Source organism: Myotis brandtii, unplaced genomic scaffold, assembly GCF_000412655.1.
Source record: "Myotis brandtii unplaced genomic scaffold, ASM41265v1 scaffold1612, whole genome shotgun sequence".
Classification (NCBI taxonomy): Eukaryota; Metazoa; Chordata; class Mammalia; order Chiroptera; family Vespertilionidae; genus Myotis; species Myotis brandtii.
In genome coordinates this window covers 1,420,369-1,432,400 of record NW_005355890.1, presented here as the reverse complement: position 1 = coordinate 1,432,400, position 12,032 = coordinate 1,420,369, and the positions used below count along the sequence as shown (strand labels likewise).

The 12,032-nt window shown below is 53.0% G+C and overlaps 1 protein-coding gene across 2 annotated transcripts in view; it reads right to left on the bottom strand.

Annotated features, from left to right (window-relative positions):
• The window catches only part of FAM178B (family with sequence similarity 178, member B), a 91,404-nt gene that overhangs the window by 41,639 nt on the left and 37,733 nt on the right, over positions 1–12,032 (bottom strand). For both annotated transcript variants that reach the window (XM_005862244.2, XM_014536419.1), the window contains one exon: positions 2,057–2,171. In XM_005862244.2, the coding sequence (XP_005862306.1) occupies positions 2,057–2,171 (115 nt within the window). The remainder of the gene's footprint in view (positions 1–2,056; positions 2,172–12,032) is intronic.

The following is a 12,032-nucleotide window of genomic DNA, read 5'->3' as shown; positions in this document are numbered from 1 at the left end:
CCGCCCGCCCGCCTCCCGCGGCCTCCAAGCACAGTGGTTTATCCTGAAGCATCTGCGGCAGGAAGCCACGGAAGGGAGGGGGAGGTCAGTGGCTCTGCGAGCGTAGAGTGATGAGTGCTTATGTCTCCAGCCAGGCTCTCTGAGCCCCACAGCACCCCCACTTCCGATGCGCATTTGTTTCCTGAGTGTCATTCCCTCCTGACCCACCCTAGCGGGTGGTGTTGATGGCAGCTCTGGGCTGGGAAGAGGCTGATCGCTCCGGCTTGAGCTCAGAGGAGTGGGGGTGGAGCTACAGGCAGGCACACGCGGGGCAGTCACGGCAAGCCAGTGTGGTTTGGTTGGCAGATGATTACTAGTCGCCGTTGTGGAAGAAATTCTTTAGAGAGCGTGGGCCTTCTCCGTAGATGGACATCGGTCCCAGCACCTTCTGGGACCAGGGAGTCCGCAGGAGGGGGCTCCCATGTAACCGCCCGCTCAGGGTTCTAAATACTCTGTTGTATCTCAAACCAACTTCTGAAAGAATTATCCAGAAAGAGGTTAGAGGGGCCATAACCTGTAGAACAAGCTCATAGCGTGTACGGCTTTCACAGCCCAGGTCTCCTCACTGTCCATCCAACTGATGGGTACTGTATGGCTTCCTTCCTAGAGGGCAGGGACCATGCTCATGCAAATTAGCATCACCTAGCCCAGTGCACAAAGGGCACACCCGCACACAAATGGAGCATCGTGGACGTCACCGAGCAACAGTGCCCTGCTGGCCACGAGGGTGGGAGCCACACAGAGGCCTGCAGATGGACTGAAGAGACTTGGGCATGTCTTAGGAGAGGCGGGGCAGCGAGGGCTCTGCATCAGGAAGGAGCAGAAGAGATGCCAACCAAAGCAGCAAGATGCATGGGCCTGGTTCTTTCTGTGCCGCCAAGTCTGGGAGCCTGGCAGTTCATGCATTAGGTTCTCGGGTACTCGTGTGGGGTTGTCGTGTAATTCCCTCAGACTCGGCTTCCCCAAGTTTAGGAACTTCTTAAAAAATGTATTTTTATTGATTTCAGACAGGAGAGGAGAGGGAGAGAGAAACATCAATGATGAGAGAGAATCATCGATTGGATGCCTCCTGCACACGCCACACTGGGGATCAAGCCCACAACCTGGGCATGTGTCCTGACCGGGAATCAAACTGTGACCTCCTGGTTCATAGGTTGATGCTCAACCACTGATGCTCAACTTTTTATATAAAAAGTCAGAAGAAATCTTTCTTTTTCTAGCTTATAAATGCTCACTGAGCTGAGGATTGTGGCGAGCCAGCATGGCCATGCATACTCAGCCCCACGTTGGGCGCCACTTATGCCGCAGCAGCACGGCCAAGGGTGAACCTGAGTGGGGGCAGTGAAGGATTTAGAAAAGACAGACAAGAGAATAAAAGCTGGGTCTCAGTGGGATGCTGTCCTCTCTGATGGAGAGCTAGCGACAGCGCCTGCAAGCCAAATCTTTTTTTTATAGCCAGATTCCACGAGGCAAAGTAAAGGCGTGGTCAAGATGTTCACAACATTCTCATGGGTTTCGATCCTACTCAATTACATGCACCTGAACTCTATCAAGCCCACATCACTCAGGCACATGGGGCCACGTGTTTGGACCATAGGTTCAAGCGTACCACTATAGCTGTTGGCTATAATTGTGCTGGGAGGGCTCTGCCCTCCAGGCTGGGACTTGCACGTGGCAATGAGAGGACTGTGCCTTCTCATTAGTCCGAGGCTTGAACCTGTCCAAACACTGTAGCCGCTCTCCACAGAGGATCATTCCACAAATAATGAAACTGATAGCTTTGTGCAATGAATGGCTAGTTGTGTTACATTTATAGAACAGTATATACTTTAAATTAATATTTCCCAGCATGAATATATTTTTAGAAGAACCCTTCTTTGTAGGGGTACTACTTTGTTTTGTTTCTTAATGTTAGTACTGAGGAAAAACCTGGTCCTACTCAACGGATACATTTTGATGGGTCTGAACTGAGTCCCCTACCTGGTGAGGGAGGACGTGGGGAAGGGGCTGCACTCACCTCCTGCCATGCGGAGAGGGCCCCTGCGGGCACAGAGCAGGGCTGTGGGTGCCCAGGCTGCAGACCACCTCCATGACCTCTTGCGTTGAGGGGCACCACATGCGCACATCCTCATCTGTCAGGCCAGAGGGAGGCAAGGGTTAGAGCAGGCGGAGGAAGACAGGACACACACCTCCTGCAGCCTGGCCGGAGGGGACCAGCTTCTGCATCCTGCGGCACAGGCACCCCCTGCAGAAATACGCACCCGTGGTTCTCAGACACTCATTGGGGCTCTGGGAACCTGGACCTTCATTCTCTGACCTTCAAGCCATGGCCGCCTGACCATCTCTGGCAGGCAGCCCGCAGGGCACTAAGCTGCTCAGAGTGGAGCCAGACGGCAAGCCCTGACCCAGAGGCCTCAAAACAGCAGAAAATGCCCGTCTCAGCGCCCCGGCTCTGCCACACAGGGCCCTGGCCCTGGCTACCGGGTTTCCCAGGCCCCCATCCCTGCCGGTGTCTTCTCAGCAAGCACGGGCTGTGAGCACCATCTTCTCTTGACCAGTTTACAAAACACGAGTGATAATCTGGCCCCATCCACAAAGGGGAAACCTTACATACTCAGTGTTAGACTCCCAGGGCAAGGACGATGGGCCAGATACAGAGGGTCACCAGGCAGAAAGCCCCGATGCCTAGCAAAGGGCAAACTGGAAAAGAAGACCCTCGCCCCAGGGTAACCTGTCCTCCCCTAGCATATCATTCACTGGTCATGCGTTCTGGACCCGGATCTTTCATATCGCTGGTCAGGCGGTTTGGACCCCTGACCTTTTCCTCCCTAAAGATAACATCTAGGCCTCAGTTGTATTTTATTTTTTAAATATATTTTTATTGATTTCAGAGAGGAAGGGAGAGGGAGAGATAGAAATAACAATGAGAATCACTGATGGGCTGCCTCCTGCACGCCTTCTACTGGGGACAGAGCCTGCAACCCGGGCATGTGCCCTTGACCGGAATCGAACCTGGGACCTTTAGTCCTTAGGCTGACGCTCTATCCACTGAGCCAACCGGCCAGGGCTCAGTTGTATTTTAGCTCCAAGCCTAGAAAAGCAGCAAGGCACTCAGGACACTGAGCCCCTCAGAGCTGAGCCAGATGCGAGCCCTGCCCCAGAGGCCTCAAAACCGCAGAAAACGCCCGTCTCAGCGCTATGGCTGCCTCAGGACCAGCTGCAGTGACTAATGACCCCGGCCCTGGCACTGACCCATCAGTGGAGACCACGACCCTGAAAGAGCACAGCTGGAAAGCTGATGGATATTCTATGAGACACTCCGCGATACCTCCCTGAGACAAATACACTCAGGACAAAGGACCTAGCATGCGCTCTCCCTCCAAGGAGCACGCCCGTGCCCTTCCTCCACAGGCACGAGTCCCCAGCCTCTAAGGGGCCCCATAAGACTCGAAACCAGGGGAGCAATGGGCAGTGGCAGCTCGTCCCAGGCTTACCCCCTAACCTGTCTCCAAGGCCCTCTTTTCTCTGTGCAGCCCTTCCCTTTGGATAGTCCACCCACCATCCCCTTCCTTTAAATAAATTCAATTTTCTTTCATCACCATCTGAGACGGCTATTTTTCCTGACTCTAACCTTTCACTCAGGGCTTTTGCTTTTGTCAGACTATTTAAGGACATTTTCAGAAACAGGAGAACAGAAAAATAAAAACAAGGCCAAGCATGTTTCCTAAAGATGAAATGCTACAACGTCCTCTCTGCACATGACATGACCCCATGCCCATCAAGACGCAGTGGAGGAAGAGGAAGGAAGGAAGGAAGGAAGGAAGGAAGGCCATCCTAAACCAATCTGACGAAGCAGTGCACGGCTAAGAGGACAACTGACAACAAGTCACAAAATAAGCCGGCAGTGTCAGAACACAAATGCAGAATTTGACAATGAATGAGGTGTCGGATCAGGAACCTGGAAGAGGGCCCTAGCCGATTTGGCTCAGTGGGTAGAGCGTGGTCCTGCGGACCAAAGGGTCCCGGGTTTGATTCCAGTCAAGGACACATACCTCGGTTGCAAGCTCCTCGGTCAGGGCTCGTGCAGGAGGCAACCAATCGGTGTGTTTCTCTCAATCAATATTTCTCTCTGTCTTTCCCTCTCTCTTCCACTCTCCCTAAAAATCAATGGAGAAATCCCCTCGGGTGAGGATTAACAAAAAAAAAAAAGAAAAAGAAAAGAAAGAAAGAACCTGGAGGCGGGGCTAGGGCATGAGCAGGTATGCGCCAACCTTGCTGTCAGAGGGTGGATGCGCTCTCCTGAGGGACACCTCCCTGCACCCATGTGCGGGAACTGTACCGGTGCTAAGGCTATAAAGGGGACCCTGTGAGAACTTGACCTCAGGGAGCCCGCAGTCTAGGAGGGAGAGAAGCCAGGTGGACACATGAATACAGGAGCATGTTCACGCAGAAAACAAAGCAGGTGAAAAGTATGGCACCTGCTCAGAGGAGCGGAATCAACTGTCCAGAGAAAGGAGGGCAAGGAACAGCACAGGCAACAGGAAAGGAAGCACACCGCTTGCAAAGCCACAGAAATGACAAAGACAAGGAGCATGTCCAGAGACCAAGGCAAGTCACCAAGTGGCCTAAACTCATTGCGGAGCCGGCTACAGAGCCAGCAGCCAGCGGAGGGGCGGGCAGGGGGTCTGAGCCCCATCCAAGGACGTGGCTTCGGCCGCATCGGGTGTCTCTCTCTTCGGAAATGTATATGGGTCCAGGCTCACCCAACAAGTAATTAGACTCCCGGAGGAGGAAAAACTTTCCTTGTTTGTTTTTTCCCTCTCAGGCAGCTTAACAAGAGAGCGTAATGATAGCCCTTGTCCGCTTCACAACCAGCTGGGAAGAATGAAGTCTGCAAAACACAATGCGACTCCGCTGGAGAGAGAGCTGTTTACCCGGCCCTTGGGGACGTGCTCGTACGTGCACGCATGTGTGGGAGGCGATGAACTTTCCAGGGAGGGGAAGGCGCCTATGGAAAGAGAATCAAGCTAGGGCGAGGCCCTGGGAGGCCCAGCTGGGCCAGAACATCCTGCCAGGGTGTCAGACCCAAAGGGTGCTGTGTGGGGCCTACACCCTTCCCACTGAGGCCCGCACAGGTGCTCTGGTGCTGGGGGGGGGGGGGGGGGGGGGGAGACACCAGCCTCAAGCCTGGAGCCTGGCATTGTCCAGTAGTGACCCAGGCACGGGTGTCAGAAGCAGTTTCAGAGAACGGGTGCAGGGCTGCCTGGGGATAAATGTCATCACAGCTCCGGAAGTTGGCTAAGTGACAACAGGCACCAGAGAGCCCATAATTAACGCTGCCTGTAAGTAGGCCATGCGCTCAGCTTTTCCTGAGCAGCGTGTCCCGGGTGAGGGTTTTTTGGAGAGCTGGCACAGAAGAAAACCCAGGCATGGAGCTACCAGCTCCATCTCCCTCGGTCTCCACGCCCACAGCAGTCTTCCGAGGCAATCTCCGGGCCGGCCGTGCCTTCCTCCAGCGCCAACAGCTCGCACAGCTGGCTCTGTTTAGAGGTTGAGGGTCTGGAGGCGTCCCTGTTGGTGGCTCTCCTGGGATGGAACGGATGCGTTGAAGGCAGGCAGGGCAAGAAAAGCATCAGGCCTAAACCAGTGACTTTTCCATCTGCGCCTCATAGCAGTGGCTTCACATAACCCCACTTTGTCCAGGCCCTGTGTGCGTGGGACGGGGAACCACACAGCCCAGGACCCGGCGGAGGGCTCCACCGCCTCAGCCTTCATGGGGGCTGCTCCCAAACGCCATCGCTGCCAATCATCAGACCGAGCCCCAATCCAGAGTGTGGGGCTCTCCACACGGAGGGGAGGCTTAAAACCCATCCTGCCTGCCCTCCCAACTCTAATTCCTTAGCTTCCCTCAGCACTTTCCTAGTCAAATTTAAACTCATTTCAATGTCACTGATTCAGCCTTTGTCATTTAAAGTCTTATTCACTCAACAAACAGTAAGTGAACACTGAATGCTGGGGTCCAGCGATGTAGGAGAGACAGACACACGTGCGTGTGCATGTGCGTGTGTGTATGTGTGTGTGTCCTGGTCTCTTGGAACTGATGAGTGGGTAGGGAAATAGTGCATGTGACAAGTCGATAAATAAATATATAAATGATGGCAGGTAGGCGGCTGGCCTGGGAGAAAGGTGGCCAGGGTGACGGCGATGTCACAGACAGAAGAAAGAGCCACAGGGACCTGAGGCCAGAGTGCAGCTCTTCCAGCAGAGCCCGGGTGCTGGGGGTGCGAGGCCCGGGGTGGGGCCTGCTGCCCTCCAGATGCTGGGGTGTGCAAGACTGAGTGTGGAGGCCTGCTGCCCTGCACATGTTGGGGGTGCGAGGCCCAGGGTGGGGGCCTGCTGCCCTGCAGACTGGGGCAAGGATGCAGGGCAAAGGAGCAGGCTAGTCATGTGGGGAGGGAGTGATGTTACCAAAGGGATCCATTATGCCTATCAAGTCCATATTTTAAAAATGCACTCATTTCATGGCACAACTACAGGGTGAGGCCCCATGCACGGGTGTGTGTGTGTGTGTGTGTGTGTGTGTGTGTGTGTGTCTCCCATCAGCAGCCTTAATGGGGTGCTGGTTCCTAAAGGAAGCACAGTGCCCACCCATCGTTGGGGAGAGCCGTGTTTTCCCAACACTCACGGTGCCTCTCACAGCAGAAAGCTGGCGCCTAGCAGGACCTTGACAAGCCATGATCCACTCCGTTCTCGGCCTCTCACCCCCACTGGCTCCTTCTCCAGACCTGCTCTACCCACCTTCTTCCAGAACCTTCTTTTTGCTTGACGCTGTGCAACAGCCCATGGGCCTCTTCACTCTCCTTTTCTCCCCACTCCCTGAGACCAGGCCCCCCCTTTGGTGCCGCCACAGCCTCTCTGCCTGCCTTGTGTAGCCCAGCCTGCACGCAGCCCCATCTGCAGCCCTCCACCCACCCACCACACACAGCCTCTGTCAGCCCTGGCCTGTTTATTCGTGGGGCCGAGGGTGTGCACAGGGTAGGTGATGCCGTCCTCACGCCACCTCTCTTCTGCCTCTGTAACTCACACTACCGCCTGGTGTCACCTAACACAGTGGAGCACTCCAGGCCCTGCTGTGTGGGACAGACCTGCATTGTGCCAAACCACTGAACCACTCGTATCAGCTAGAATTAGGTTCAGGTGCAAATAACAGAGACCACAGACAAAACAAAGAACCTGCCTGGTTTTAAATAAGCTAGATTTTAATTCTCTTTGATAAAAAGGAAGCCTGGAGGGAGCGGGCTGCAGGGACCTGACTGACCTGTAGGGCCTGGGTGCCTACCTCCTGCTGTGCCATTCCCAGCATGTGCCTCTCCTCAGGCCGCCTCGTGGTCCAAGATGGCTGCGAGAGGCCCGGCTATCACGTCCCAGGCCCAGGCAACCAATTCCTCACTTCGCCACCTCAGTGTGCATGCTTGGGTTGTTGTTAAGGATGCAGGGCCCCTCAGGGTGACCTGGGAAGGCGGTGGCGGATCACCATCCCAAGTTTAGAAAGCAAGAGTTTGAGAGGAATTTAAACACAAGCAAAGGGCTCCCCAGTGAGTCCCTGAATGCATGGGCCACCATATTCTCTCTCATTTTGATTTCTGAACCTGAGACATTGGAATATTCCAGATCTTTGGAATAAAAGGAGACAGAAGACACCGAACACAGGCAAGGACTTGGTGCAACAGGCATTTCATTCATTGCCGGGGGGAATGCCAAACAGTACAGCCACTTTCGAACACAGTCTGGCAGTTTCTTACAAAACCAACCATATGATCCAACAATTGTGCTCCTTGGTATTTTCCCCAAATGAGAAAACGCCTGCCCACACAAAAAGCAGCACATGAATGTTTATAGCAACTTTATTCGTAACTGTCAAAACTTGGGAGCAACCAAGATGTCCTCAGTAGGTGATGGATGAACAGTGGTTCACACAGACAGTGGAGCGTTCGTGACTGATGAAACAAAGAAACAAGCTATCAGGCCATTAACAGACATGGGAAGCCTCTGGCGCATATTATTAGTGAAAAAGCCTCTGAAAGGCTAAGAGTATGAGTCCAACTGCATGACACCTGGAAAAGGCAACCACAGAGACAGGACAGAGCAGTGGTTGCAGGGGCCGGGGTGCGGGAGGAGGAGTGGTAGGTGGGGCACGGGGTTCTTAGGGCAGTGAAACTGTTCTGTGTGAGACTCCAATGGCGAGAGATGTCATCACATTTATTAAAACCCACAGAACATACAACACAAAGAGTGAACTCTACTCTAAAGAACGAGCTTCAGTTAGTAACCTTTTATGTATGGCTCATCAATCCTAATAGAGATACCACACTAATGCGAGATGTGACTAACAGGAGAAACTGTGTGTGTGTGTGTGTGTGTGTGTGTGTGTGTGTGTGTGAGAGAGAGAGAGAGAGAGAGAGAGAGAGAGAGAGAGAGAGAGAGAGAAAGAGAGAGAGTGAGAGAGAGAGAGGGAGAAGGAGGAGTGGGGGAGAGGGAGAGAAAATGGGAACTCTCTGTACTTTCCCACTCATTTTTCTGAAACACTAAAACTGCTCTGAAATTTAACAATAACAACAACAAAGAATTTTTTAAAAAAGAAAAGAAACAGAATCTGCACACCCAGCACCGGGCAGCGGCCCGGCCTCTCAGACGGGCACGTGTGAGGACCGCATGTGCTCTGCTCTGGACAAGGACACAGCGGGAGCACGCGGTGGGTCCCGGACTGTCTGCACATTTGGAGTCACTTTGGGTGCAGCTTCAGAAATGGCTCCATCTGTGTCCCACCAGTGACTGCCGTTAAGTAGTCTGGGGTGTGGCTGGGGCTTTGGAATTTTTGAAAATTCCCAAGTGGTTCTGATGCACAGCCAAGCTGGGAATGCTGAGCTAAGGAAAGCGTGGCACCCCAGGCTCCCTCCCGCCCTCCTGTCCTGCTCCTGCTGCTCCTGTGGTGGAAACGGGTGGGTGGGGTGAGGTGGGGGAATGAAGGGAAGGCAGTGGCCCAGGGGTTCTCAGTCCCTGCTGTTTTCTGGAATCGCCCAGGAGGTCTCAGAATGCCCAGGCCAGGCTGCCCTCCAGAGCCACCTCATGGGCAGGGCTCGGGCCTCCTGCTTTGTGAGGCTCAGCAACAGCCAAACGCTGCAGGGGCTGAGGGCCAGACAGCATGTCCGGGGCTTGGCCGCACAGACAGCTCCATAGCCCACTGACCAATGGGGCTCAGAGGAGCTGGTGGGAAAGGATGCTGAGGTCCACTGTAGGCAATGCACCTGCTGCCTGAGACTCATCCTCTCCTTCCACGGGCACTACCTGATCCTCCTGTGTACCCGGCTCACGCAGCTGCACGAACTCCAAAAAAGGTTAAACAAAAACATGCAAAGAGTGGCCCCTGTGCTCAGGAGCTCACAGTCTGGGAGAGAACATGAATCAAAGAATTCACCATGAACTATGACCAGAGCCACAAAGGGTGGAAAAGGAGTGTGAGAGTAGAGAGAAGGGGACAAGACACGGGGTACAGGGCAGAGTGCCACAGAGGTGAGCCAGAGGAGGAGATGACTTTGAGAAGGCAAATGCAGGCAGCTGTGGGGAGGAGCAGGTGTGCAGCCAGGCAGGGGACTGGCACGTGCAAAGGCCCTGTGGCAGGAAGGAAGATGGGAGGAAAAGAAGGCCTGCAAGGCTGGAGCACTGAGAACAAGAGAGAATATGAAAAAGTGAGTCGGACCAGGGTTGGGTCAGGCACGCAGGAGACTATGTACTTTCCCATTCATTTTTCTGAAAAAAAGCGTCACCCAAAAAGTGTGCAGCTCGGGCTTCCCAGCCCTGATTATCTGCAAAATGGGAAAATAGTTCCATCTACTATTGGACTGTCCTGGCGACTAAATGAGATAGGCAAAGCCCTGGGCTCAGTGCCTGGCACAGCTCTCTAGAAATGTTAGCTATTATTTTCAATGAAACGACCTTTATTATCACAACTGACAAAGTTACATTTAAAAAATGAGGATCAATTATGAAGTCGAATTACTGTTATCCTTACTTTGCAACTGGAGACTTTAAAGGGGTCGAGCCAAGCAAAGGACGGCTCCAGGAGAGCTGCGGGATGGGCTCTCCTGGTGGTCCCCCGTGCTTTCCTGCCCGTCTGGGTCTACACAACCTGCTCGCAGTACCAGTGTGGGGTTAACAGTGCAGCTGGCAGACCTGGGTCCCAGCCACCTCTCTGGGCCCAGGGAAGTTAGTGAGTGAAGGGGACCCACACGTGTCCGCTGCTACTGCTACTGCCACTGCCACGGGAGATGTGGCCCACTAACAAAGCGTGGGGCCGGGGGAGCTGTGTCCGCTGGGAGCTCCAGGAGGCCCTGGATGGACTGCATCCTGCCACACAGTACCCGTGGAGGCTGTCCTGCCCGTGAGAGGCGGACCAGGCGAGGTGTGGAGCTCCTAATGAGACAGCGAAGGGCAGAAAGTGTCCGCCAGATGTGCAGACAAAAGGATTTCTGATTAAAAGCCCTCTGAGAAAACAAAAAGAAAAACCCAACCCAACTATCTGGGACAGAAATGGCAAAAGCAGACCTATAGACATTAAGAAAAGGGGCAGACGCACCTAGAGTTCCTTCGGTTTATTTAGTGACTTCTCATTCATAAAAAAACACGTTTGTTCTGAAAACAGCTGTCATGTTTTGAGTGCCCACTGTGCACCAGGTGCTTCCCATCTGTCATTGCTGCCGACACCGGGACAGTCCCGAGGGCTCGGAGCTGGCCACCTGGTGACTACACCCAGTGTGACTGCTGAGCACCACCTTGTCCGACGCTGCCCTGTACGCCACAGGGTCCCCCAAGGGGGTGACTGCTGTCTCTACTCCACCCACCCCATCCTATGCTCTATCACCATTCATGCATCCTGTGTCCCCAAGATCGGTCTCAGCTCAAAATTTCCAACGAGTCAGCCTAAGTTCCAATCAAAGAATGCTGGTGCTGGTCTCCAAACTTTCTGATGTGCAGGTCCACCATTAAAAATCTCAATTTATATCTCCAACAATTACACATTTGTAAACTATGTAAATGTACCATGATGCTTACATAGGTCCATTATATAACTTAGAAAATGTGAAAAAGATGAGTTACTATGAGCTAAGTTTCCACTTTGGGGGGGGGGGGGGGGGGGGGGGGGAGAGCAAATCAAACTCTAAACAAGCAGAAGGAAGGAAATAATAAAGGTAAGAGCAGAAGTCAGAAAACAGAAACACTGTAAGGGAAATTAATGAAGCCCAAAGCTGGTTCTTTCAGAAGATCAACAAAGTTGATAAACCTGTAATGTGACTGATCAGAAAAAGAAAGAGAAACTCCCAAATCGGAATGAGAAAATGACCACCATCACTGGCCCAACAGATGTTAAAAGGATAATAAGGGAATATTATGAAAAATCTATACCAACAAACTCAACAACTTAGATGTGAGGAACACAAACTAGATGTAGGTAACATAAACACCCACATAGCTATTATAAAAATCAGATATGTAGTTAAAAATCTTCCCACAAAGAAAACTTAAAGCCCAGATGGGAGGTGAAAAAAAAAATGGCGGAGGTATAGACGGACGTGTTCCATGCCTTGTCCCGGAGCTGTTAGGGTGAGCAGCTGAAGCGGGTAACATACAGCCCGAATAAGCAGAGGATATTCAGCTGAGAGACAGTTTGCAGCCGGGAAAGGTGGAGGAATCCTGGAGAAAGAGGATTGAAAGTTGGAGACTGCGGCTGAAATCTCTCCCAGAGCGCCGGCTCAGCTGCGGAGACCGTGCCATCTTGAGTGGCTGTTTTTTGGAAACGTATACTGTACACCCAAAGACCCGGCATCCAGAGATCGGCTGCTAACCCAGAGACACCTGATCTGGGACAGCGCGACTATGTGGAGTCCTGCTTCTCACGGAAAGATCCAAGCAACAGCAGCCTCCTGATCACCACACCC